Below are 24,640 nucleotides of genomic sequence, written 5' to 3'. Positions count from 1 at the left end.
AATAATATTCCACATAGTTAATATATTATTTCGATATGACATGAACAAAAAACTTATTTTGATATTTTATAATATATTTACATCCCTGCACGTGTCGTTGTTGCAATATCTTTTACATCGATATATATACATACATACATACATACATACATATATATATATATATATATATATATATATATATATATACGTATACATATATATGTATATATATGTGCGTGTGTATGTGGCAGTCACTGTTTTTGTATATATAATATTAAAAGTAATGACACGTTTTTAAATTTATAAAGAGTATACCACCATAGCCTTATCTCACATACTACGACGAAACTTAATATGATGCCTTTAATTTCTATTAAGATACTTGCACTTCTACCGTTTGCATCGATGCAATATACAAAAACGAATACATTTCTTTTTTATAAATTTTAATTTAGTGTAATTTCTTATGTGATTAAAAAATGAAAGTTATATTTAAGACATTTAAAATTTACTACTATACTGTATACATACATCGTATTTTTCTTATAATTACAGTTTTAAATTATATGTTTTGATAAGAATGGAAGAACACTTAGTTTTGTAGTATACAAACACTACTTAATAAAATAATCAGTATTAATAAGTTTACATTAATAATGTGTAAATGAATATAGAAGGCAGTGTATATGCATAAATTCATGTCTTAGAAAAGTGTCATGTACTAATTATAAATATAATCGCTAATACAGATTCTTGTTCATTGTTAAATAGTAATAAATGAGCAGATAGACGTTTATCAATCTTCAATAACATCAGACAAGGCACCTTTCAATTGGTTTATCGATATATTATCGATTAATAATAACATGAAAAAAATATATTTCTTTAAATCATTAAGAAACTTCACAGAAAAAGAGATAATAATGTCCAATTTTCATTTAGAAAACAGTCTTTTCATGATTAGATTGTTTTGAGTAATTATTTTCGTATAAAATAAAATATGTAAGACGTAAAAAAAAAAAAAAATCAAGATATAAATTTATATTTTTTGAATTTCTTCTCATACGCGTGAAATATTTAATTTAGAAGAGTGATCTATATAAATTAGAAATCAGTCATGTTTCATTTTTTAATATATACAAAACAAAGTAAAAAAGTGTTTATAACACTATATTATAAATAAGATAAATAATAATGATCATTGAATATGCTAATAAAAACAATATGAGATAATGATAAAGTATTATTCAGTCTATAAAACTTATAAAGTATTATTATGATACACACACTTTTCTAAACGGATTACTTTATAAACAAGACTTACTTTCTCTTTACCAAATATTCAGAAGCAGGAATGTATTATCGGAATAGGCAATCCTTTTATCAAATGGACAAATATACTTTGAATTTATCATATTTTACCAAGTTGCATAGTTTTATAAAAACTGATACACAAATAGTGAATATTTAAAAAGAGCACCTGTCGATCGTATTTGCTCATGTATATTTAAAAAAAAAAAAGACAAAAAAAAGAAAATCCCAAAAAAGAAAAGAAATTTGGCAAAGGACTAGATAGACATTCATGTTCTTTCATTTAGCACAAAAGTATTATTCAATTTAGTCTATTGCCCACATAATATATACTACATACACTGCTATTATTCAGTTAATGAGAGAATAATGCAGCCACCTTACATATAATTTAATTGAATCATCTTTGTAAGATTTTTTATGATTTATACTATCATCTTTTACTTTGTTTGGTAATTCAAAATAATTTATTCAAATAAACTACCACCAATTATCGCCTCCAGTTGACTAGAAGTAAGATTATTCAATTTCTCAGCTTGTCCTTCTTCAAAAATATTAGAAGATTGATTGAGCATCTTTCTTTTCACTGTTTTTGAAAAATTATATGTACACAGTGCGATTGTATCTTCTAATAATTCTTCGTCCTCTTCCCTTTGGGATTCTTCGCTTTCTTCGCTGTTTAGATGAACCTGTAAATTATATTTATATGTATAGAAAACTTTTTGGTAAAAAATCCACATAGCACAAGACATTTTCACGCCAAGGTTCATGTATGTAAATGAAGATTTTAAAATTGTGATTCACCATTATGAAATATCTGATGAAAAAAGTACTCACCTTTATATTTTCTGCAATTTATAAATAATGTAATAATTTATATAAAGGACATATTTTCTATTCATCAATATCCATTAACAGTGAATCAATTTTTTACTTACTACAATTTACTCATTTATCAATTAAGAACCCAAAGAACAGTAACTGAAATAAATACACACTCACTTGTACGTACAAAATTAAACAAAACATTTTCACTTCTTAATAGATTTCATTACTGCCAATATTAAGGTGAGGATGCTGGGAACAGTGTAAAGAACTTAAAAAAAAATAAAAAATAAAATAATAATAATAATGATGATAATAATAATTATTAGCATTTTTTAAAGTATCCTGTCTAAAAATTATATTCTCAAACATATTAATATTTTTTCATGATTATACAGAAGTAATAATTATCTTTAACACAAAAGATATATAAAAAAAAATTCCAAATAATGGATTACAGTAAAATATTATTTCATATATAATATATATATATATATATAATATACATAATAAATTTTTTTCGTTGTGCAAGATTTTAATGATCATTACCATATGAGGCATAAATCTCATGAACTTTACTTTGATGCAAAATAAAACAAGTTCCAGGCATTGATATATTTAAAATTAAAATTAAAATATATAATATAAAAATGAAAGTCTGAAGTCATGACTACGCAAATAAAAGCATTTATTAAAATACATAAAGGAATCTATTTAGATAGAGTACGTACTACAAAACATTCCATTATGTTTTTTATTATGCAATTTAATGCAAATGCCTGTCTTCATGCTCAACCACCACCAAAGTATTACATTATTAGCTCATTTTAATCATATTCAACATAAAATAAAGGAATCACTACTGTTTTATAAATCTAATATATTTCCCAATAGATGTGAAATATATGAGCTAATTTTTTTTGTTGTACCAACAATTATAATAAACCACTATAGTATCATCTTACCTCTACAATTGAAACTCGTGGCGATGGTTCTCGTTGTAACTTTGTTTCCATTTCTATAGGGCTGCTAGATCTTGATAAATATTCTTTATCAATATCGGCCTCGTTATCAGAAGAATCTTTTTCGTCTTCTGCTGATGATCTTTGTATCTCCATATTTTCATGTAGGGTGCAAACAAAGCCACTTTTTTCTCCATACTCAAACAAATTCCCGTCTAAATGAACTGATATAAAGAAATATATTTTTAAAAATGTAAATTCTAATATTTATGTATATATAATCACGAACAAATGCACAACAATGTTACCTTGACAAAAAGCAACACTACAAAATGAACAGTGTGCAGATGTTCTTCGATTGCACTCTATACAGTGATGCCATGGACAACTAAATTTACTTTCTGCATTGTCGATATTTATACAAGTATTATGATATTTTTTATTACATGTCTTATGATCACATACAATAGTTTCGCTATCATGCATTATCTCTTCTCCACAACTCCAACAAAAATGTTTCCTTGATCTAAAATTAATACAAATATGAATAATACACACAATATATTATACGTAAGTTATAAGCAAATATTTATTAAACGATTACAAAAAGAAATATGAATTTACCTTCTCTGCCTTCTTACTTTTTCTACTTTATCAGATTTTTTAGATGGTACTGGAACTGGAGTTACTTGTGGTTTTTGTACTTTTAAACCTATAAATCCACTACAATTTGATGCGCCGCATAAACATGGTTTACGTGTTTCTCCATCGCAAGCTAAGTTATAATTAAAAGTTAACTCTTCTCCTGGCTCTATATCACGTAAGGCAAATAAACCAATACGCGTATCTCCGTTTACTGTCCATTTTTGTGTTTCACAATTTGGTGAACAAGAATGATCTAAGTATAAAAGAAAACAGAAAAATTATATATTTATCTTTTAATTACATCTTTAGTACTCTTATCAAAAAGAGAAACTTACTCATGAATCGGCTAAGATTGCCCTTTGGTTCTGCATCGATCATTCTATTATTATCTATTGTTAAAAAGTAGAAATTTTCGTTCTTCAACTCTTTTTTTCTACTTAATCTCTGTTTGTATTCTGCTTCATCTATAACTTCGCCAACATATTCGATTATAAATTGTCCAGATTTAATAGCTTCCAAACTTCTAAGACCCCACCCGCGGCCAATTGTATGAAATGGTTCCATTGCTGGATACTGTCTGCGTACAAAATCTTGATTATTACATTTGGTACCAGCTGGGCATACCACTGGACTACACTCTATCAATAAAATACGATTTAAACAATCTGTTCCAGGTGCACAAGCATCATCCAGTTCTGCATCACAATCGCATGCTACAATACTTTCAACTTCAACAGGTTTCACATTACCCACAGGTTTATTAACCTAAACAAATGTTTAACTGATCAGAAAATAGCCATTTAACACAACTATATAGAATTGTTTGTTATAAAAATATGGACAAACTTTTAATTTAACATATGGTGGAGGTTTTAATCCTTTAGTTTCATGATCCTTAGCAGCAGCTCTTTCAGTTTTTAAACGTTGATGAATTTCACTAGCTTCTTCTAAAGCTTTTTTATAAGTATCATTCCTCATATTTTTTTTACCTACTGAAGGCTTTATATTTGCATCTCCATCTTGATATAAGAAAGCACGTCCTCTGAAAACGTAATGTAAAAATTATGTATCCTCCTCTATTTTTTCTTTTTAAACACATGTATACAAGAAATGTATGCATGTATGCATTTATAATAATCTATATTTACCTGTGGACCCAATAGTAATTATTAGAACCTAAGAACATGACACAAAATTTGCCAGGACTATGTGGTATAGCTTCTACGTTTTCAGGTATTTCATGTGGATAACATATACGAGAGGGCCACCAACGATAATTACCGAGCTTAACCCATACTACTTCTCCATACAGAGGAAGTCTTCCGGTTTCACAATCTTCACAATTAAACGCACCATCCGGTGCATTTATACCTGTTTTAACGAAACGAAAATTTCAGAATAAGTTGTCAATAAATATTCTTTCATATTTTTATTTAAATAAAAAAAATAAAAAAAAAGAAGTATTACCAAGACATTCCAGATGAAACGAAGTCGGACATGTATCACAACAAATAAGACTTCCGCCACGAGTACAAAGGAAACACCATGCTGCATTCAATGGAGGATGGGGAGCTTTGTAATGCTTAGGACAAACAATTTGACTTCCTGTTAATATTACTGATCCAGCAGGTAAACACGATATGGAGGTATGATAGGATGACGGACATCGAACACATCGTGCTATTTTTTCATTCGGTGCACGAGAATGACTATCTTGTGGATTATCAGAACTACATGTATGACATATATGATATGGGCAAGTCAAACGACCTCCTTGCCAACGAGACTGAAAAATAATATAAAATTGTTAATTTTTATAACAAAAATATAATTATAATATAAAACTATTTATTCATACTTGAGGCCAAGACTTTAAACAAGATGAATGATAATGCTTGCCACATGCTAAAACCGAACATCTTATTCTGTCTCCTTCTCTTTCATTACATATAAAACATGCTGGAGCTACACCAGATAAACAATCAATACATTTAAAACTTTCATCTTCTTGTTCCTCTGCCTTATCTAAAGAAAAATAATCAGTATCACAATTTAATTAAATAAATATAATAGTAAACTTTATATGGATAAGTATGTACCACTATTTTCTTCATCATCTGTATTATTTCTTTTTATTTCTCTCAAATCATCAAATAATTTATCACTATACATACTTTCATCTATAGAATGTTCTGGACTAGATTCTCCAGGTTTGACACATGATAAATGAAAGTACGAATAGCAGGGTCCCCTACATCTTGTTAATTTTCCTGTTTTTTCACATATTTGGCAAACCTTTTCTTGTTTCATGCCTTTAAAAAGATTGTATGGTCTGGTTTTTTTTGTTTCTACTGTATATGTTTCTTCTTTCTCAATTTTAGATCTTGACTTTTTTGTGTCCTTTGTGACACTCTCTGCATCTGTTGATGTGTCTTCTTCAGATTCTGGTGTATTCTCCTTTGACTGATTACCTTCAGACTTAACATATAAACGATATTTTCTGCGAAAAGAAGAGTTCATATCATTCCAAGTTTTTCTTAAATATTTTTTGATTTCTTCCTCTGACAAGTCAGGATGTTCATCTTCTAACATATCTCTGTTTCTTTCGTAATAAACTTCAAAAACACCATCAATATGTTCATCACTTTTAAATTCATTTTTTTGTATTGTAGAAGAATCACTATTAGATTCATTAGATTTGGTGGACATACGAGAAGGACTTTCAAAATTTAATCTCAAATTTGCTTTTCCATTTTCATTATGTCGCAAGTACCTTAATTTTGGTGATTCTAACTTATATTGCAATTTCTCTGAAACATCCATCTAAAAATATAAATGCAAAATTTTTAGTGTTATGTATATTTGTATAGATGTAATTATAATAATGTATGTATTATATAATATTTGATCGTATTTTTTTTATTTATTTATTTAACTTACATTTTCCTGTTTAGTACGCTTAGCATCTGGTGCATTTGAATCACCTGCATATTTTCTCTTACTTGCCTTATCCTTTTCATAAAAATCAAGTGTCTTTTGAATTTTTTGTTTTGAACTTTTAACAATGGGTTTAAATATTTCAGCCCTTTCTTGATCAGTCATTGGTTGTATTTCTGTAGCCTCTTCAACTGCTGTCTCCCATTTTGACTTTAATCCTGGCTTAATAACAAATGCTGCAGCATATTTAGCATCCTTCCTCTTAATTTCTGCAGTCAATGATTCTGATAGCTTTTGAAAGTCATCAAGGTTCGTGAAATGGATCATAGAATTTGATGAGACCCAGCTATGACGTCCTTTATCTCCAAAATATTGAACGTGTATCATTAGCAATTGTGATCTGCCAGTAGCTGGTTAAAAAAGTCATTTAAACATGCTTTTTAGATTGAATAGATCTATTCATTCTATAAATAAATGTTACGTATTATTATTTAAAACTTGTAACACATTGAAAACAATGTTTACCTTTATATTTATAAAAAATTAATGAAGTCGGATCTAGCGTTACGACGCATGGCCAAAACGGAAAGTTGCCGACGCGCGCCCATGCTAATTGTCCTAAACTCCAATTACATTGTGCAGTAGTATTGTCAAATTTTGGGGATGATATTTCCTCCATAGAATTTGAAGAGCTAAATGAATCACTCGCCTCATCCGTATCATTTACTATGTTACTTTCATCTAAATTTTCATTACTATTCTCATTAGAGTTCTGAGATTTACGTGTCTTTGGCATTTTATAATTCTATAACATAAGGTATATAAAACAAAAGAAGCAAGGAACATCATGAGCATGTATTGTACGAATTGAAATGTAGCCAAAAGAATGAAATTCCTATACCTTAGGAAATTCAGCAATGTCATCTCTAGGAGATTTAGGTTTTATTGTTCTACCATAACGACTTTTGCCAGGAAAATACGCATTATCGTTTAGATCAGATTTTTCTCCAGCATTATCCACACAATCTCCAGTATCATGAAAACTTTCTATTTTCTCGCGTATGCTTTGCCCTGCATCGTTCGCTGTTTCGGCCACCTTGTTATTCCGTGGGAGACTGGGAGAGCTCATAGCTTAATTGTTAAATTATCATTTTAAGCTATATAACTCGATTCTGCGGTAAAACGATGGTACTTTATAAATTTCTTCAACTGTTAGTAACGGTTAAAACTCTAAAAATACTTTTTAAAGAGCTTAGAAATCGAAAACAATTTTCTATTACCGCTGAAAATAGTCGCAATGGCCGATTTTCAAGGATTACCTTATTTTTCACGATTCGTTTAGGATTCTTCATTCGGTGTAAAAATATCAATATGTATTGCTCAAGGAGATTTATGAGATCCAGAAGAAGAATCTGTGTATAATGTTTATTGTTAATATTAGGAAAATACAAATTACCCTTACGGGACTAATGGAACAGAACGCGTTTCCCGCGATTTCGGTTGATCCACATAGACGTGTTCGTTCATTTAATCGACGCTATGCTATTCGTAAGATGATCTTTCATGAAAATGTTATGTTGGTAATAGTCCGATGTTTCTATTGGACGGTTCTAATGCAACAAACACAATGAATGATCCAGATTGGTCGTTGTTTTTTACATCTTGGAAGAGATTAAGTTTACTTTCATAATACTTCGTACAATTTAAAGTTTAATTTTGTTGGTTAGCTTTTGTAATTTGAGACAAAAATTTATACTTTTATTAATCGAATTAAATATAGCTTTTCAAGATTTTTAATGTATCGTGTGTATAATATATACATGTGTATGTATATTTATATATACATATATTTATATAATGTATATGTAATTTGAATAAATAAATAAATAAAATTTAGTTTCGCTAAAGTAAATATATATGCATAATGGTATTTAATATTTTATTACAATTACGAATAAAAAAAGAAACATATGTTAGACTAATCCGTTATATTAATCCGTGTCAATATAACTTATTATGGTGCAGGTTATAAAATAGTATATTACAATTATTATTAATTGCTGCAAAATTGCGCTATAGTATGAGTTTCAGAATTGAAACTTTTTATTTCTCGTAGTCCACATACTTGTGCAGTACTTTTTAATTCTTTGGTAAAACTTTCCAAATCTTCTTTACGCAATTCACTTAAGTATTTACGTAATTCGATTAGTATATGTCCTTTTTTTTTCAACAATGGTATTATATTTGGTAATTGTTTGGTCATATTATGTGCTATCCAAATTGTATCAAATTTCTCTTTGTACTCTGCTTTATTCTTTAATAAGTCCAATGTTGACAGTGGATGAAATAAAATCTGGAAGTAACATCATTTGAGATGTTTACTTTCGTATTCAGAATAGTTATCCTTTTATACCTTTGTACTAGGAATAGATATCCAAGGAACACTTTGTTTTTCATATTTATTATATTTTGTCCATGATTCATATTCTATTTCAGAGCTTGGCATTTCTGTTATTATTATACCATTTAAGATAGATGGATCTCTATGTGCGGCAACGAGTTCTTCACAAAAAGGTTCCTTTGTTCTAATTTCATGAATAACACGCATTACTTCTCTTTCTGCTATATCAGTTGCTCTGAGCTTTCTATGTAACGAAAATTTGTATTATGTTAAAGAAAATCGATTAAAAATAGATTTTATTATATCTTACACATTTTCTTTCTCTTCATTTAAAGCCCATGTAAAAAAAGGTCCATTAGTTATATCCCCCAAATAAGCATAATGTAAAAATCCATCTCCAAGAGGAATTATATTATTTAAAAGTGTTGGATTACTTCTAGCAGGTTCACCTTCTATCCAAGTGAATGCTATTCCATTATTTCTCCAAAATCTGATTCACAGATAAAGCAAAACATAATTGTATATCTATTCTTTGATTTGCATCATAATATTTATTGAATGTATTTTGCATTAAAAAATATTGTTCTGGTCAGACATACCTATATTCATGTATGGTTAAATTCGAATGACCTCTTGGTTTCAATATCATGTGATAATCCCAATCAAAAACTCCATCTCTGTAGTCATATCGTGTTTTTAATGATTTTCTAATTCTTCTGTCCCAATAATCCACAATTGGAACCCCTTCGCGTGTAGCACGTTCCCAAAATCTTGTATCAGATAGATTTAATATAAGAGCATGTTTTATAATATAAATGTGTGTTATCACAGTATCTATGCTCAAGTAGTAAAGAACTCACTTAAATATCCATTCTAACTGATCTCTGTCCTTATGTTTAAGTTTTTCCAGATTTAGCCAAGGACAATCAATGGTTTGCGTTACAGTATCTGCCAATAATTTAGAATGTTTTGCCAAATATTTAGCCGTAGCAGGTCTTAAAAGTGTATTTCCCATGATTTCCAAGTAATATCGAGTTGCTTCTTGGAGTCCTTGGGTATATTCATTCCTTCACATAATATTTTCATAATTGCTATTATGACAAACTTCTAGGATTGGACATATACATACCTAAATCTTTATCCAAACAAGTGCTTAATAAAAGTATTGATCTAGCAACTTGTTCCATTGTTGGTTCGATTATATGATAAATAATAGAACAATCAGAGTGTTTATAAGAGGACGCTAATGTCTTTATAATATGTCTTGCATCAGAAGCACCTATGATCAATACCTCAAGAGATTTAGATGTTTCTTCCTTTTCCTCAATTTCACATCGTAAGTCTAATGGAGCACTATATCCCCACCACATTTTATTTTATTTTTCTGCGTTTTTCACTACTTTCTCAACACACACGTTGTCCTAAAATGCAGTATAAATGTATGGTAATAAGGATTATTACTGTTATGGATACGAGCCAAAATTGACAATGTTTAGTTGCCATAGAAATACATATGAAATTTTTTTTAGAGTTCGCGCGCGCTTCTGCATGCGCGCGCGCACAATGAGTACAAGTGCGCGCGCGCATCTATTTTCACATCTCCAGTTTGAAACCACTTCTTTTTTTTTGTATAACAGAAAGTTTACTTATTTAACACTTACATAGAGTATATTTTTCCTGTTATATACTTGTCTATATTAGCGTGAATTCATTGGAGTGAGAATATAAAATATAAACGAAACTTTTTAGCAAGTAGAGGATTAAGAAGTACTGTATTAAAATAAAAACATCAGAGATTTTTATAATAAAATTATAAACATATTAGCGACGATTATGTCACTTAGACTTATAAAACCATTTATTTTACTTCTATAATGTAGATTCTGTGACACAGATAAAAATAACTCCCTTTCGAACCTTATGTGTACATAGGTTCCTTAAAGTGCTTTTCTCCTAATTTGATCAGCATAATAGCTCATTTATCCCTCTTCTTTTGAGCACGCTTATTTCCACAACGTTGTAAAATATCCGTGATAGGTCCTTTGTGTTGAAAAATAGCAATGAGTTGCGTGCGTGCTTCGTTCATTCCTTCGCTGATCAAACTACTACGTTGCATATTTCCTTTAATGAGTTCATTTACACGTTCGAGTCCATCATCTTGTCTACTTTTAATAGTTTGTTGAGACTCAAGTATTGTCAGTGTTGTTTTTAATTTTTCGTGCACCTAAATAAGATTATACGAATTTAAGAAACAGAACGAGATGTTTTTTATTTAATCGTATTATATTGAATTCATCAAAATAAAGCATGTATCTACCTGTTTCTCAAGCTCAGCAATATCTTCCATTTGCGCCGTGAGGTGATAAACTTTCCATCCGTTTAATTTTTGCAGAACATGTTTTTGCTGTGCCAATTCTGCCACTGACGGTCTCCTTTCTTCACGAGGTCGTACGTCACTAGGTCTTCTGTAGTGGTGAAGTCTACCACCCCATCTATTTTTCCAAGAGGAGCCTTTAATATAAAAGATGAATTAATAAAAAAATAAAAAAAAAATAAAAATAAAAATAAAAATAAAAAACAGTTATTAAAAACAGTTATTAGACTATTCGGTAATTTATTAGTGTATTTACAAACCTAATAAGCTCGGTGTAGGCCGAGTTCGTATAGTAGGTACAGGTGTTGGATGTGTAGGAGATTTCATATCTCGTTGTACATTAGAAATATGTCTTTTGTCAACTGATTTTTCTTTCGGTTCTTCCTTTATTTCTTTTTTTATTTTTTCTTCTGTAATAAATTGCATTTCTTCTTCTGTACATCTTGGCTCGGTTAATTCAACGCCTGTTAGTTGTTGTTTACGAGGTTTTTTCCTTGGTGACATCTCTATTGTTGGATTAATTGTTATCCTCGATTGTTCTGGGTCTTCGTCAAGACCAGGAGATGAAGTAGCTGAAACGGTAGTTGATCCTGAACTTTGACAACCACCACCATCTTGATCTCTTGGAGAACCAGGTGGACTGGACGTTGATGGTACAGATGGTAATGAAGCGAGTACAGGTACTAAATTTTTAGCTGCACCTGAAAATTAGGAAGTTATTTAGATAAACAAAATATATAGAAGATATAACGTAATTAGATATAAAATTTATTACAAATATAAATAGAATAAAATACAATAATTTATAGAAATACCCTTAATAGGAGAAGTATCATGATCTCTTTTCCTAAGTATGCTTGGTCTTGGAGATGCATTAGGTTTACTGTGTGGTTCATCATATCCTGGCTCAACAAGTAATCTTACAGGCTGTACTGAAGCTTGCCGATATTGAGAATATGTGCCTGTATGCGGTAAAAAAAATATTTTATGATTATTTCATCATTACAACGCATAACTGTAGACTGTTGCTTAATAATAGTTGTGAGATAAGTCGTCACACTCACCGCTTGTTTCAAAAGAATAATAGGTAGTGGTATGAGGTGGATGCAGATATTGACCTTGAACCGACTGAGGAGGATTAGTAGTTGAATTGTTTGTAGTATTAGTTGCAGAAACACGAAGTCCTGATTGTTGAACAGGTGGTTTTATCTGTACCGTTTGTCCAATATTTTGTGCTTGTGTAGCTTTTACAGGCGTTGGTGCAGTTCTTGCTGGAGCCAAAGGTAATGGATGCAAAGACATTCCAGTTATTCTTGTAACTGTAGTCGTAGTTTGTGGTATTCTCGTGACATTGGATGTATTCGCTGTTGTTGTAATTACTCGCGATACTGTATTAAGATTCGATAAAGGAGTGACTGTTTGAACAACACGTGCTGTTCCCTGCTGCTGCTGTACCTATCAAAATATTTAATTTTCATTTTATTTTATGTTACAGCAATAAAATTTTCGCGCAATTTTACCTGTTGCTGTGGAATTACGATACGACTGACAGTACCAGCTGATGGACCAGCTGCTGTATTAATAGATAATTGTCGACTCAACGTTGGTTGGACACTGACAGAAGCTGTCCCACCTATTCTGCTTGTTGTTCCTACTACTGGTGTTGACACAGCTATACGGTTTACTGTACCTGTTGTACTAAGAGGTCTGCTTGCCTGATTGGGCTAAAATAATAAATATATAAAATATAATCATTGTTATATAATCAGATATTATTTCGTGAAGTGTTACTTGATAAATTTACTTGAATAGCTTGTGTCGATGATCTTCCAGCTTGTGAAGGTTGCGAAATATTTGCTACCTGAGTAGCTGGAGGTCTATTTTGTGCAACTGGAAGTCGTGTAATATTGTTACTTGTTTGTAGAATAGGTGCTATCAATCTGGACGGAGTACCAGGAACTCCAGTAACCATAGTGGCCTGTACAGATCTTCCTTGATTGGTTTGAGTAATTAATCGGGGCTGTTGTCCACTGTATACGGCAGATGGAGGTCTCGTAGACACTCTACTAACTGGAGGTGTTGGGTGTCTTTGTGGCTGTGCATATACAACTGAAGTTGTTTTAGGTTGCCATTGAGGATTCGATACTGTTGTGTTTATCCTGAGAAATAAATATATCAAGTTTTGGTAACTATCAGTAATCAGCGTGTTAGTATACAATCTAAAAGAACATATACCCTGCTCTTGTAGTTGGTACTGTTTGACCAGCATTAGCTCTAACAATGGGAGTAGCAACTGTTGATCTTGGAGCGGAAATATTTGCAACTGCTGCTGGTCCTCTAGGTACATGATACGTAGCTGGCATATTAGTAATTTGCTGACTTTGTTGGGGTAACTGTTGAGCTTGTTGTTGATTTTGACGTTCTACAGTACTCAACATACCTGGCGATATAATTCTTACTGTAGAACCTACAGAACAGAGCTATAAAGTAAAAAAAAATTTCTGTTAAAATTTCTATTTATATAAACATTTGCTTAACTCAATTTATAGATATAGATAAGAAAGAAAAATTTACCGTTGTTGTGATTTTATTTGTTTCTGCATTTGATGTTGTACCAGATGGAATTACAGGCTTCATCAAAGATAATTTCGGATTAATATCCAACGATACTGATTTACCAACGAGGCCAGTAGGAGTCCCAACTGTTCCAACAATAGTTTGCGTAGGCTGAATACTTTGTATATTACTTTGAACCACACTTTGTACATTCTGTATATTTTGTATATTTTGCATTGTAGTTAAGTTTTGCGCTATAGTTTGCACAGTAGTCTCAGGCAAACGTTTATCACCGCCACCATCCGTAGAACTTAGACTTGTATTCATAGCTGCTTTGCTAAGAGAGTACACGTTAATAATAAATTACATTTTTTATAAAAGTAAAGAAATGAAATACAATGAAAATATCGTTAGAGGAGATATATGTACTTCGTATTACTGTTCCAATAGATTACTTTATGTCAAGAATTATGAAGAAAATCAAAAGAATGTTAGAGGTTACAATGTTTTTCAACAATTTAATAATTAACGTGAAAATGGCAATTGATACGATTATGACGGATTTGTATTCCTTTAAAATGTAAAATCTTAAAATATTGTACGAAGAAAAACATTTGCATTTTTCATTTCTTAATCTGACAGCAGCTAGTATTCCACACGAAGAATTTAAGAAAAGGGTGTATACCTGTGTATAAATATAAGGTAATAAGATCATTACAGAGATATTTAAACGTGCATACACTGCATTTTGTAAATAAATCACTTTCATTGACGTTCCGTGAAAAAAAACATTTTACAAATGGTAAAGGACTCGCGCATTTGCTACAAAAGTTTGTAGCGCCTAATGTAAGCACATCGCAGTGTAGGTAAACTGTAACTGGAAATATATAAATGTCCTATATCTATCGCAGATTCTATATAGGGGAATTGAAGTCATGGATGTTTTTATTTTCTTTTTTTTTTCTTTAGTATATCATTGAATTATGATATTGTAGAACTTATATCATTAATAATATTTTTACTTACTATTAATTTATATAAAAATGATAAAAATTTTCTTTCTTTGAGTTAGAAACTATCTCATTAGACCTTCAAAAGAGGAAGTAGTCATATCATTAGTTTCAATTTAACGAAAACTGAGAGGTTAAATAATGAACTGATTTTTGAATATTTATAATAAATTAAGCATTAAATTATTTATATTACATAAATTGTGGTTACAATTAATACGAATTAGTTTTATTTTGTAAAAATTCAGATTAAGTTAACGTGTGAACGATGCGTAAGTATACACCGGAAATGGTAGACCAGATAAAAACCGGCATTGCGCGCGAAATTATGAACGTGGCGGTAATTTCGATACGAGCGTATCGTCGCTCTCTTCTGCATAATCTTTTTATTCGATTTAAAAATGATACAAAATATAAACATTTCACGCAAATAACTTAGTTATTACAAGCATATATTTATTTAACAAATAAACGATTAAGCATCGTAAGGGTAAAAAATATGCGAAATGCTACACAATATAATCTTTATTTTATATAATTTCAATATTTCATTTTTCCATCTTATATTCGACATTATTACACAATAACTATTATAGAATATATTTATAATAATATACATGTACATATGTACTCATCTTTACTATTGATTCATTTTATATGTATATAATTATATATGTATATTGGCCTATGATTCATTCGATACTGCACATTTTTGCATCGGATTCTTTAAAACCTAAATGCCTAGTTACATAACGTACATACCCACGTTCAAGTGTATCACAGTTGTGTTGAGGGACAGAGGAATTAGAAGAAAAAAGAAACTATTGTGCAACCGAAATCGAATATAGTCCATTCAGTAAGATCGTAATATACGTAGCACGACTAAATTATAACGAAGGTAAACACTTCAGAGATATGAAATATAATTTTCAAAGAACTGGCAACTGCGATGAAATGTATCTTGCATTCCTCAAATAAAAAGAAATATATTTTTATTAATATGCGTAAATATTTCAGATAATTTCATGAAGATGAATGATAAAAAGTTGTAATGCATTGTCCCAAGTAAGAAAAGTATTTAAAAATTTTTGAATATGAAATTTTGTTCTAATGAATCAGTTAACAAAAAATTTGGAGCAACCACTAACTATCAATCTGACAAATCCGTTCTTTAATACAAATAAGAAAAAGTAGTGCATGATGTTATGTAAGCTCAATATAAGGCTTTGACATTTCGTTTGTATTAAGAAATATTATATTAATAAAAGTATCGTTTTTCATGATGGAATATACAACCTTACATCTATTGATTATGTGTACCTGCTTATTAAAAAAATATCTAAAAATATATTGTACAAGTCATAACAGTCTGTATTGTCTCAAAAAATAAACTTTGAATGAAAATGGTATCATGGACACCATTAAAAGATGATTGCTGTAAGGAATGTAACTAGCATCTCATCACGTAAGAGCCATGTCTTGCAAAGATATTTACTAAGTCTTCTGCACCTTAATCCATTTACCACGTATATTGAATGTTAAGGGTATCGTGATAAATGTATTAATACTATGCTCGATATACATCTATTCAATAGAAAATGATGTACAAGTTTCGAAGCAATGTTATTTACAGTCAGTCGATCTGAGCTAGTAAAACCTTTGGCTTTACCTAGCTTTCTGAGTGGACTAGAAATCGATTTCCGAAAATGTTTGTTTTTCTTTTATTAAGGAAGAAAATAAGAAAGAGTAACACTTAACTAGGTCCAGGAGGAGCATTGAAATTAAACATGGTTGTTGGTGGACGCCCTGGTAAAGGTTTTGGTGGTAGTCTTGGAGTCACAGACCCTACAAATTATATTTGATTGTAAAAATCAATCACTATTAAAAAATAATTCACATGCATATAAATAAAATTATGGGAATTTATATATCCTTTACCATTAGGTTGTGTAGGGGGAAGTTTCGTAGGACTAGGCCCATTGAAAGACATATGTCGACGTGGGTGGGCGTTAGATGAGCACGTATTTTCTAACGTAGAATTTCGCCTAGTTAATAACGCTGAAGTACTTGGATTCAACGTACTAGGAAGTCTTGGTGGCAATGTCGTTAAAGGCAAGTCTCTTCTTGGTGGTAATGGTGGTGGAGAGGTACCATCTCTTGGAGGAAGTATAGGTGCATTCGGAGCTTGTCGTGCCTGTTATTATAACAATATATACATGAAAAATATTGAAAATTTACCTTTAAATATTAATCTCTTAATTACCTGTTGAGGTGAGTCACTTATTGAACTTTCCCGCCTTCTATGAGATCTAGGTGGCAAGGGTGGTGGAGGTTGATTAGGAGGCATATGGCTAGGAGAAGGTGGTGGGGGCATTATAGCACCTGGACTTCCACTAGACGATGACAACCCTGTCAAAGCTCCCATAACACCAATAGTTCCAGAATTAAAGCCAAAGTGAGTACTTTGCGATTGATGATGCGCCGTAGGAAGATGCCCCGGTGATCCCATTTGTGGACTACTACTTGGTGAATTGACTGAGAGACCTGACATACTAAGTGGACCTGGTGAACCTGGGGGTTGACCTATACCTGTATAAAAAGCTACATACAATCTATATAAAAGATTGATTAATTTCATTATAAATACAAACCTCCTAATAATACAGGTGCAAACACACTGTGGTCCCCTGTATGTGGAACTGTAACTTGTGATGTGTGTGGTGGTGTCTCCGGTAATTCCGGTGGTGGAGGTGGTGGTACCTCCGGTGGTGGATCGTGTAATCTTACACTTGATGCTACCGCTTGAAGAGGAGCAGGTAATTTACCACTCAGACTTCTTGCTTTAATACCCGGTGATTTTAAATTTAAATCCGGCCATTTGCGAGGCTAATATTAAATACATACATTTTAATTCAAATCATTTCTATATAGGAAAATCGGTTCGTCAGGCGAATATATCTGACATAAAGTAACTTACAACTCTGGGTGGTTGCCTGCATCCTCTAGGTTCTACTTCTAAGCTTTTATTAAATAAGTAGTTACTAATATCTGCATCTTTCATATTGGGATCAAATGGACATAAATTTTCAATGAACTGTCGTATTCTAGGTTCTACCGAAAGACAATATGGTTGATTTTGGTATTGTTGAATTTCTCCAGTTATTTCCGCGACTTTTCGTCGTTTGCTAAAATTTATCAATTCTGGACTTCCCGGGAGATAATCGGGATTTCCTTCTTCAATATGTAGGATGTTAGTTAAATACATACCTGAGTATAAAAATATATGATTGGTAAAGAGTTTGTAAATGTTACATAAAATGAATAAATGTTTAATATTTCTCCTTACCAAAAAAGGGTACACAAGGAGGATTTATCGATCTTAATTTTTCTTGGTACTTTTTAAAATGGTCGTTATTTAATTCTCGTGCTTCTTCAAGCGCTTTTTCTAACCGCGCAGGAATTTGCTACAATATTAAACATTCAATGTACATCACAGAAAATATAAACGATTATATACATTTAATAATTTTTACTTACTTGAAAAGTAAATTTTAACCTAAATACAGACGCAGATCCCATAGCACTAACAATGGCTAATACACCATTAAAATTATTTAAATCTTGCAGCACCATCATAATCTCGATTGCTCGTGAAACAATAGCTACTCTTTCTTCAAGATTTTCTGCTTCTACTATGGTTTTGTCAAGCCATCTAGTAAACTATAGAATAACAGAATATTCAATATACTGTTACAATTATTACAAAATTATGTGTTAAGCATCTCTTACATTTGTTGTGTGCTTGATCATTTTTAATAAGTTTGGTGATGTCTTTTCTTTATCCTTTTTAGTCCACACTGATCCTACTAACTCAGAAGGTTTTACAGTTCTATACAATTCAAATTCTAAAAGTGTCAATTGTCTTGCTAATTCAATGGGGTGCAACTGAAATCACAGTATCTGTTATTTAGCTGTGTCTATAGAAGAATAAATAATATGCATTACATATAGTCGTGTTAGTGCTTACTGTAAGTATACCCCATTCCTCTTCAGGAACTTTTAGATGCCACTCAATAGGCGGAGGAGATCGTTCAAAACTAAAAGTTATCGGCCGTTGTTCAGACGGCTCACATTTTCTTTGTACAATTTTTATAACCGAATCTACCCATTTTCGCATTGATTTACCACTTACAGTATCTAAAAACGTTTGCAATCTTTCCAGAAGATTTCTATCACGTTCAAAATCATAAAAATGATGATCCACCTATCAAATATTAATATAATTATTATTACACATATCTGAATTTTTACATGAAATAATGTTTACATATATTCTACTCACCCAATGCCTTAAAACATTTAAAACCCTAAATTGTACCGGTTGACAAAATTCTTTCCTATATCTTTTCCAATCTTCTCTTGCTGTAGTTTTACAGCCAGAAGGTTTTTCATCATCACCATATACTAATGAAGGATCTGGTATGTCAAACCTTTCTATTAATAATGTCAATAATTCCTGAGGTGAGCAAAAACTCCTGTAAATATTTATACATATAAAATCAAATGATAAGTGTGTGTGAAATAAAATTAAAAAAATAAGCATTACCTACCTAAAAGTAGTAAGGAATGTACGTACAAAAGCAGGGTCAGCATATATGTAATAAGTTAATCTTTCTACCAATTTTACCAATATTGCACCTTTAATTAATGGCACTCCACCATTTTCTCTAGCTTCCAAGACAATATTTTCTGGACTATCTTGTTCAGCGAATTTATACAAATGTGGCGGAGGTAATTTTAAGGGATGTTTCCTTTCTTCGTCTAAGAGGATACTATCCAAAGTTCGTTCTAACATACTTTTTGTATTTAACATAACTAAATCAGCCATCCAACTATTTTTATCTTCGGCGGATTTGGCAACGAGTATAACATTAGGATGGTCCCTTGGTGCTATCTCAAAGGCATTTTTTAATTCCTCAGTATCTTCTCTGTCTATGATGTCAACTTTTCTAATGAAGAATCTTTCTTTTAAACGAAGTTCACCTGGATGTGCTGGATGTCCAACCACACCAACACCAACAGCAACAGTGACACTGACTCTTTTACCACCACTGGGTTTACATAATACCAATAATCCATCGAATAAAAGAGCTTTCCTTTCTGTTAACCTTCGACCATTACTACCTACTTTTCCTAATGTATCCTCTCTAATAAATTCATTGCAACATTGCCCAACATCTCTCTGATCCCACCCATCTACAGTTTTTTGTAATTCACTAATCTTTTCCAATGCTGCTTGTCTTCTAGCACGACTTTGCATCCGTAGACCAGTATCCTTTTTTGGAAGACTTGCAACTGACTGCATTAATTCCATTTGTAATGGCCTCAGTAGTCCTTGTACTTGTTCTAAAGTTTCACCATCTTCTGTATTGGGTGTACGTTTTTGTAATACCTGAATAAAAGAGATCATACATAATAGATTGATTAATATTAATAATATAAACAAATAACTTATTAATTTAAGAAATATACCTTTATATAATCAAAGTACAAAAAACAATGCCACACAGGTTGCAATAAAAGTTTTGGCAAATAGTATTTAACAGCTTCTTTGAATCCATGTCCTGCTGCTCTTAATGCTGCATTAGCTTCTGGTCTTGATAATAAATTTATTAAAACTTCTTTACTAGCCGAACTATTAACATCTTTTGCATACCTACAGAAAAAAAATATGATAGTGTATTGTCAATATATTGTATACATTGAATAATCATAGGTAAATAACATACTTTATATACACATCAAACTCAGCAGCTTCAGCCAACTCTTCAAAACATGATCCAACTGTAGGAGTTTGTTTTTCTTCTGTAATTTCCATTATATCTTCTAAACTACCAAGTAATGTAACAGTGACTTCATATATATCCATAATATTACTAAAAAGCGTTTCAAGTTCACTTTTATCTTGTGCAAGCTTGGCAATTTCTTCCCGAAATACCTACGTAAAGGAAACTTCGTTATTATCGTCTTTAATTGACAAGTAATGAGAATAAATTTTAACGTTATTATACCTTTATAATCATATGAAGATCACGCAAATAATGACGTTCATCATGTATAAGGTCTCTGACAGATTCTTCATATGTTTGAGACACAACTGCACCTAATCCGCTTTGCGGACTTTCCGAGCAATCATCTTGGAAAAACATATCCATCAGTACCTATCAATAAAAAATATTTCTTTATATTTTTATAATATTATTTAAATTTTAATTATATTTTGGAGATTTCATAATATAATGTAAAATATTTTCTAATATAATGATAAATATAGTATTCTATAATGCACACATATATACTTTATTATTAGAGATAATATTTTATGTAAAGTAGTGATATTATAGGTATGTATCAAGTCTACAAATATTATGCTTAATTTTGTGTAGATTTTGTATCTAAAGATGTAAACAAAAAAAAAAAAAAAATATATATATATATATATATATATATATATATATTGTATGTATATGTAGAAATAATTTATGCTATTGTCTTTTAAGAAAAAAGGTTTTATGTTTCAAAACTCTACCTTAAGAATGTTTATATTGTATTTCATGCATATATAATAAATTTTTGTTGACCACATTCATAATTATCATAAATCAATATATTCATAAAATTTACAATGATTTTACACATTCTATATAAAATATTGCTGTAATATTATATTGTAAAAACTTAATACATTCTCTATGATTATACTTAATACATTTGATATGTTATATAGTATACATTTTTCATTAGCTAAGAGATATCAAATAATGATAAAAGAACATATTCTATATAATATCATTTTTGAAATGAAAAGAATATGAGCAAACCTACTGCAAACCAAAAAAAAAAAATTAGAATATTATTTTAATTAATTCAGTTTCAGAAGCATAAGAACAAAAATACATAAAGCAAATGGTAATTTCTTATAAATGGTCCATTACATAAAACACTTCCCATATATCTTTTTTTTGCTAAAGGATTGCAGGTACGTACCACCTAGAACAGCATGAGCGAAGAATGAACACCGTTGATTTTGTTATATGTTAGTGGTAAGCATGTAATCAAGCAAAGAAGATATGCAGCCACAATAAATATGTGACTATTCAATCGTATCCAATAAAAAATCTTAGATTTGACCAATGCAACAAGAATTATTTTAATTATTGCTAGTAATAGATGTATTTTGTATAAATTCCTTATGAATATTCGAAAAAATCATTTAATTAATAAATTAATTAATACTTTCTATAACTACTATTACTAGCAACATTGTATTGTCCTAATATTGCTTTGATTATATAGATTTAAAAAAAAAAAATAAGAAACTTTCTATCAATTTCAAGAATAATATGTAAGAGTGAATTAAAAGACAGGCAATATAAATGGAAGATATAGCCTACAGTACTAAATTGTGAATGAATACATAGCTGTGTGCATAGTTTTAATTAAGTATGATGCAAAAAAATTAGTTCTTTTATACTATACTGAATTATTTTTAGTATATATCTGTTCACAAAGCTGTGGCATTTAAAATGAAAAAGCTTATACAGAAATGATAAAAATTATGCATACGCGAATTTGTTTTAGCGTAACAAAATATATAATGTATGTTAATAAAAATGTGCATGGACAGAAGGACAATGCAGGCTTAATTACTTTTTGAAAAAATGATATATTACCATATCTGCATACATCGCAACTCTTATATCTTCGCAAGAGATCTCCACATGACGTATATTCTTAACATAATTTCCAGCTAGCTGAAAATAAAAGAATCTGAAGTATCTCAAATACCTATGTATCATAGTTTGAAACAAAGATTATAGTTTGTAACGCTTATACCAACCTTTAAAATATCTGCTGAAATATATTCCAAAACTCCTACCACAAAAAGACTGACTTGTAAGTCAATTTTGTGCTGCAAGACTTCCTACAAATGCATATTAAAGAACTAATGTGGGTATGAATACATCTTCCTTTGTTGTTCACGAATTATGCATAGAAAACGGCCTATAAACCTATATTCATATTGCTGCTTACTTTTTGTAGCAGTTGATGAATTTTATCAACAGGAAGAACTAATGGCGACTTCTTTTTTCCTTTTTCTAAGGCATCCTTAGCATCTCGCAATGCCCATCTGTCAATGGGAGTCGGAAATGTCCTTCTTACTCTTTCTTCTACATCTTGTGGCGTATGCGGAGGTGGATGACCACAAAGCATGCCCAGCATTTTTAAAATTAAACTTTCAACATAGTCTAAGGCATCTTGGCGTGCTTCAAGACTCGGATGTACTTGTTCTAAGACCTATCAAAATAATAACAACACGACATTGACATATGCTTATTCGATAATTCCATTTGAATAATCAAATTTTCAACATATCTTTGATAAAAAGAAAGTTGTCAAAGAATTTTAACATCTCTTTAAAGAAACTTTAAACAATTAATATCAACTATAAGTTTCAACTTAGGATGGCCTTAAAATTTGAATTGCGTATTTCTAATCTACAACTTCATTTCTCCTTAAGAGATATTACAAGGATGTATTGCGTAATGAAATTGCATTCGACATTAAGTTTGGTTAAGGAATTTGCTGTTAAGGATCTGTAGATTCGATCGAACGCGGAAGAAAAGTAGTGCGAGCATTTAAACATCGTAAAGAGAGAGAGAGAAAGAGAAAGAGAGAAAGAGAGAGAGACGGAGAAAGACAGAGAAGGAGAGAGAGAGAGAGAGAGAGAGAAAGAGAGAGAGAGGAAGGGTGGCTCGATCGATCGATCGTCTCGGAAACATTATCGTTTAGGAAAGGAGAAATAAAGGCCAATGTAATTGTTCGTTTCGAGGTGTTTCGAGAATGAAAAAAGGAATTTACCTTTCTAAGGGAATTGACAAACACTCCCTTCCACTTGGCGGCGTTCTCCTCCTTCAGAAAGTCGTAGCCTGACGGCTCGCCCACCACCGACGCCGGCGATGAAAACATTTCACCGTTCTGTTAGGACAGAAGCTATCAACGGCATCCGAACGAGAATTACAATCACATCACCACCTTAAAGAACACGCTCCGGAGAGTTCTCCGAATTTATAAAGAACATCGTCAAGAGGCACAAAAACTTGACATAAACGTCCGTCTGTCCGTCTGTCCGTTCCTCAGGGCGCAGACATCATACCTCTCTTTCTCTCCCTCTCTCGTTTACTCTCCTTCTCTCTCTCTCTCTCTCTCGTTCTCTCTCGTTCACTCTCTTTCTCTCTCTCTCTCTCTCTCTCTCTCTCTCTCTCTCTTTCTCGCTTTCGTCCTTTCTATCGCTCTCTTTTTCTCGCTTTCCGTGAGTAAACGACGATAGCTAAGCCACTCGATCGTATTTTCGCGCCTCTCCCACGTCCCTTGTACTTTTTATTCGCGGAACCATCCCCGAGGCAAACCCGAGAGTTCTCGAGTTCCCACACTCGCGCATCTTAAACAGCCCTTCGGCCGAAAATTTTCCTTTAGATTCCAACGGTGTACGCACCACTACCGTCCATCCAAAGCTACCATGGCGCGGCGCGACTTGCCACACACGGTAGTTCGATCGATATCGCGATATATGTAC

The 24,640-nt window shown here is 31.3% G+C and overlaps 4 protein-coding genes across 12 annotated transcripts; all 4 read right to left on the bottom strand.

The window, feature by feature from the left end:
• Positions 1 to 1,488: 1,488 nt before the first annotated feature.
• On the bottom strand, positions 1,489 to 8,254 carry LOC127062868 (histone-lysine N-methyltransferase NSD2). Of its 2 annotated transcripts, XM_050991809.1 has the most exons (14): positions 7,982 to 8,254; positions 7,564 to 7,834; positions 7,188 to 7,467; positions 6,666 to 7,072; positions 5,825 to 6,548; positions 5,584 to 5,750; positions 5,193 to 5,511; positions 4,874 to 5,096; positions 4,572 to 4,767; positions 4,061 to 4,490; positions 3,705 to 3,978; positions 3,389 to 3,606; positions 3,084 to 3,304; positions 1,489 to 1,982 (listed from the first exon to the last, which is right to left on the bottom strand). In XM_050991809.1, exons 2-14 carry the CDS (start codon positions 7,789 to 7,791, stop codon positions 1,761 to 1,763), a joined length of 3,909 nt encoding a protein of 1,302 aa, XP_050847766.1. In that variant the 5' UTR covers positions 7,792 to 7,834; positions 7,982 to 8,254; the 3' UTR covers positions 1,489 to 1,760. The 2 variants fall into 2 exon arrangements, with proteins under 2 accessions (XP_050847766.1, XP_050847767.1); XM_050991810.1 differs by lacking the exons at positions 7,564 to 7,834; positions 7,982 to 8,254 and having other exon boundaries at positions 6,666 to 7,126; positions 7,188 to 7,335.
• A 199-nt stretch (positions 8,255 to 8,453) lies between these two features.
• LOC127062871 (dynein axonemal assembly factor 3) lies at positions 8,454 to 11,128 on the bottom strand. The gene is made up of 7 exons (XM_050991813.1): positions 10,981 to 11,128; positions 10,193 to 10,484; positions 9,924 to 10,113; positions 9,663 to 9,833; positions 9,374 to 9,553; positions 9,076 to 9,307; positions 8,454 to 9,015 (listed from the first exon to the last, which is right to left on the bottom strand). The coding sequence occupies exons 2-7, from the start codon at positions 10,431 to 10,433 to the stop codon at positions 8,716 to 8,718; spliced, it is 1,314 nt and encodes a 437-aa protein (XP_050847770.1). The 5' UTR covers positions 10,434 to 10,484; positions 10,981 to 11,128; the 3' UTR covers positions 8,454 to 8,715.
• On the bottom strand, positions 10,874 to 14,858 carry LOC127062869 (histone deacetylase complex subunit SAP130). Its single transcript, XM_050991811.1, has 10 exons — positions 14,679 to 14,858; positions 14,012 to 14,330; positions 13,673 to 13,917; positions 13,242 to 13,596; positions 12,958 to 13,161; positions 12,502 to 12,892; positions 12,253 to 12,399; positions 11,698 to 12,138; positions 11,381 to 11,574; positions 10,874 to 11,287 (listed from the first exon to the last, which is right to left on the bottom strand). The coding sequence occupies exons 2-10, from the start codon at positions 14,318 to 14,320 to the stop codon at positions 11,039 to 11,041; spliced, it is 2,535 nt and encodes an 844-aa protein (XP_050847768.1). The 5' UTR covers positions 14,321 to 14,330; positions 14,679 to 14,858; the 3' UTR covers positions 10,874 to 11,038.
• A 655-nt stretch (positions 14,859 to 15,513) lies between these two features.
• On the bottom strand, positions 15,514 to 24,620 carry LOC127062764 (protein son of sevenless). 8 transcript variants are annotated; one of them, XM_050991464.1, is made up of 18 exons: positions 23,926 to 24,620; positions 23,098 to 23,361; positions 22,904 to 22,987; positions 22,735 to 22,817; positions 21,075 to 21,225; positions 20,793 to 21,001; positions 20,536 to 20,719; positions 19,614 to 20,455; positions 19,346 to 19,538; positions 19,031 to 19,267; positions 18,793 to 18,948; positions 18,541 to 18,723; positions 18,350 to 18,467; positions 17,981 to 18,270; positions 17,655 to 17,889; positions 17,267 to 17,574; positions 16,942 to 17,197; positions 15,514 to 16,848 (listed from the first exon to the last, which is right to left on the bottom strand). In XM_050991464.1, exons 1-18 carry the CDS (start codon positions 24,031 to 24,033, stop codon positions 16,757 to 16,759), a joined length of 3,993 nt encoding a protein of 1,330 aa, XP_050847421.1. In that variant the 5' UTR covers positions 24,034 to 24,620; the 3' UTR covers positions 15,514 to 16,756. The 8 variants fall into 8 exon arrangements, with proteins under 8 accessions (XP_050847421.1, XP_050847418.1, XP_050847419.1 ...); XM_050991461.1 differs by having other exon boundaries at positions 17,267 to 17,604; positions 21,075 to 21,224; positions 22,737 to 22,817; positions 23,926 to 24,619; XM_050991462.1 differs by having other exon boundaries at positions 17,267 to 17,592; positions 21,075 to 21,224; positions 22,737 to 22,817; positions 23,926 to 24,619.
• Between the last annotated feature and the right edge of the window lie 20 nt (positions 24,621 to 24,640).

Source organism: Vespula vulgaris, chromosome 3 (assembly GCF_905475345.1).
Source record: "Vespula vulgaris chromosome 3, iyVesVulg1.1, whole genome shotgun sequence".
In the NCBI taxonomy this organism is placed as follows: Eukaryota; Metazoa; Arthropoda; class Insecta; order Hymenoptera; family Vespidae; genus Vespula; species Vespula vulgaris.
This window is presented reverse-complemented; position numbering and strand designations above follow the sequence as displayed.

Excerpts from the sequence above, each read along its gene's own strand:
- LOC127062871 (XM_050991813.1), bottom strand. The coding sequence starts at position 10,433 with ATGTGGTGGGGATATAGTGCTCCATTAGACTTACGATGTGAAATTGAG. Across the intron at positions 9,554-9,662 it reads TTAACCATACATGAATATAG|ATTTTGGAGAAATAATGGAA; the intron begins GTATGTCTGACC and ends TCTGTGAATCAG. Across the intron at positions 9,308-9,373 it reads AATGAAGAGAAAGAAAATGT|AAAGCTCAGAGCAACTGATA; the intron begins GTAAGATATAAT and ends TTCGTTACATAG.
- LOC127062869 (XM_050991811.1), bottom strand. The coding sequence starts at position 14,320 with ATGAATACAAGTCTAAGTTCTACGGATGGTGGCGGTGATAAACGTTTG. Across the intron at positions 13,597-13,672 it reads GTACCAACTACAAGAGCAGG|GATAAACACAACAGTATCGA; the intron begins GTATATGTTCTT and ends TTTATTTCTCAG. Across the intron at positions 11,575-11,697 it reads GCCTACACCGAGCTTATTAG|GCTCCTCTTGGAAAAATAGA; the intron begins GTTTGTAAATAC and ends TTTATATTAAAG.
- LOC127062868 (XM_050991809.1), bottom strand. The coding sequence starts at position 7,791 with ATGAGCTCTCCCAGTCTCCCACGGAATAACAAGGTGGCCGAAACAGCG. Across the intron at positions 5,512-5,583 it reads GTTTAAAGTCTTGGCCTCAA|TCTCGTTGGCAAGGAGGTCG; the intron begins GTATGAATAAAT and ends ATTATTTTTCAG. Across the intron at positions 4,491-4,571 it reads CACCATATGTTAAATTAAAA|GTTAATAAACCTGTGGGTAA; the intron begins GTTTGTCCATAT and ends ACATTTGTTTAG.
- LOC127062764 (XM_050991461.1), bottom strand. The coding sequence starts at position 24,033 with ATGTTTTCATCGCCGGCGTCGGTGGTGGGCGAGCCGTCAGGCTACGAC. Across the intron at positions 22,818-22,903 it reads TTTCAGCAGATATTTTAAAG|CTAGCTGGAAATTATGTTAA; the intron begins GTTGGTATAAGC and ends TTTTATTTTCAG. Across the intron at positions 18,271-18,349 it reads TCCTTGTGTACCCTTTTTTG|GTATGTATTTAACTAACATC; the intron begins GTAAGGAGAAAT and ends TTTTATACTCAG.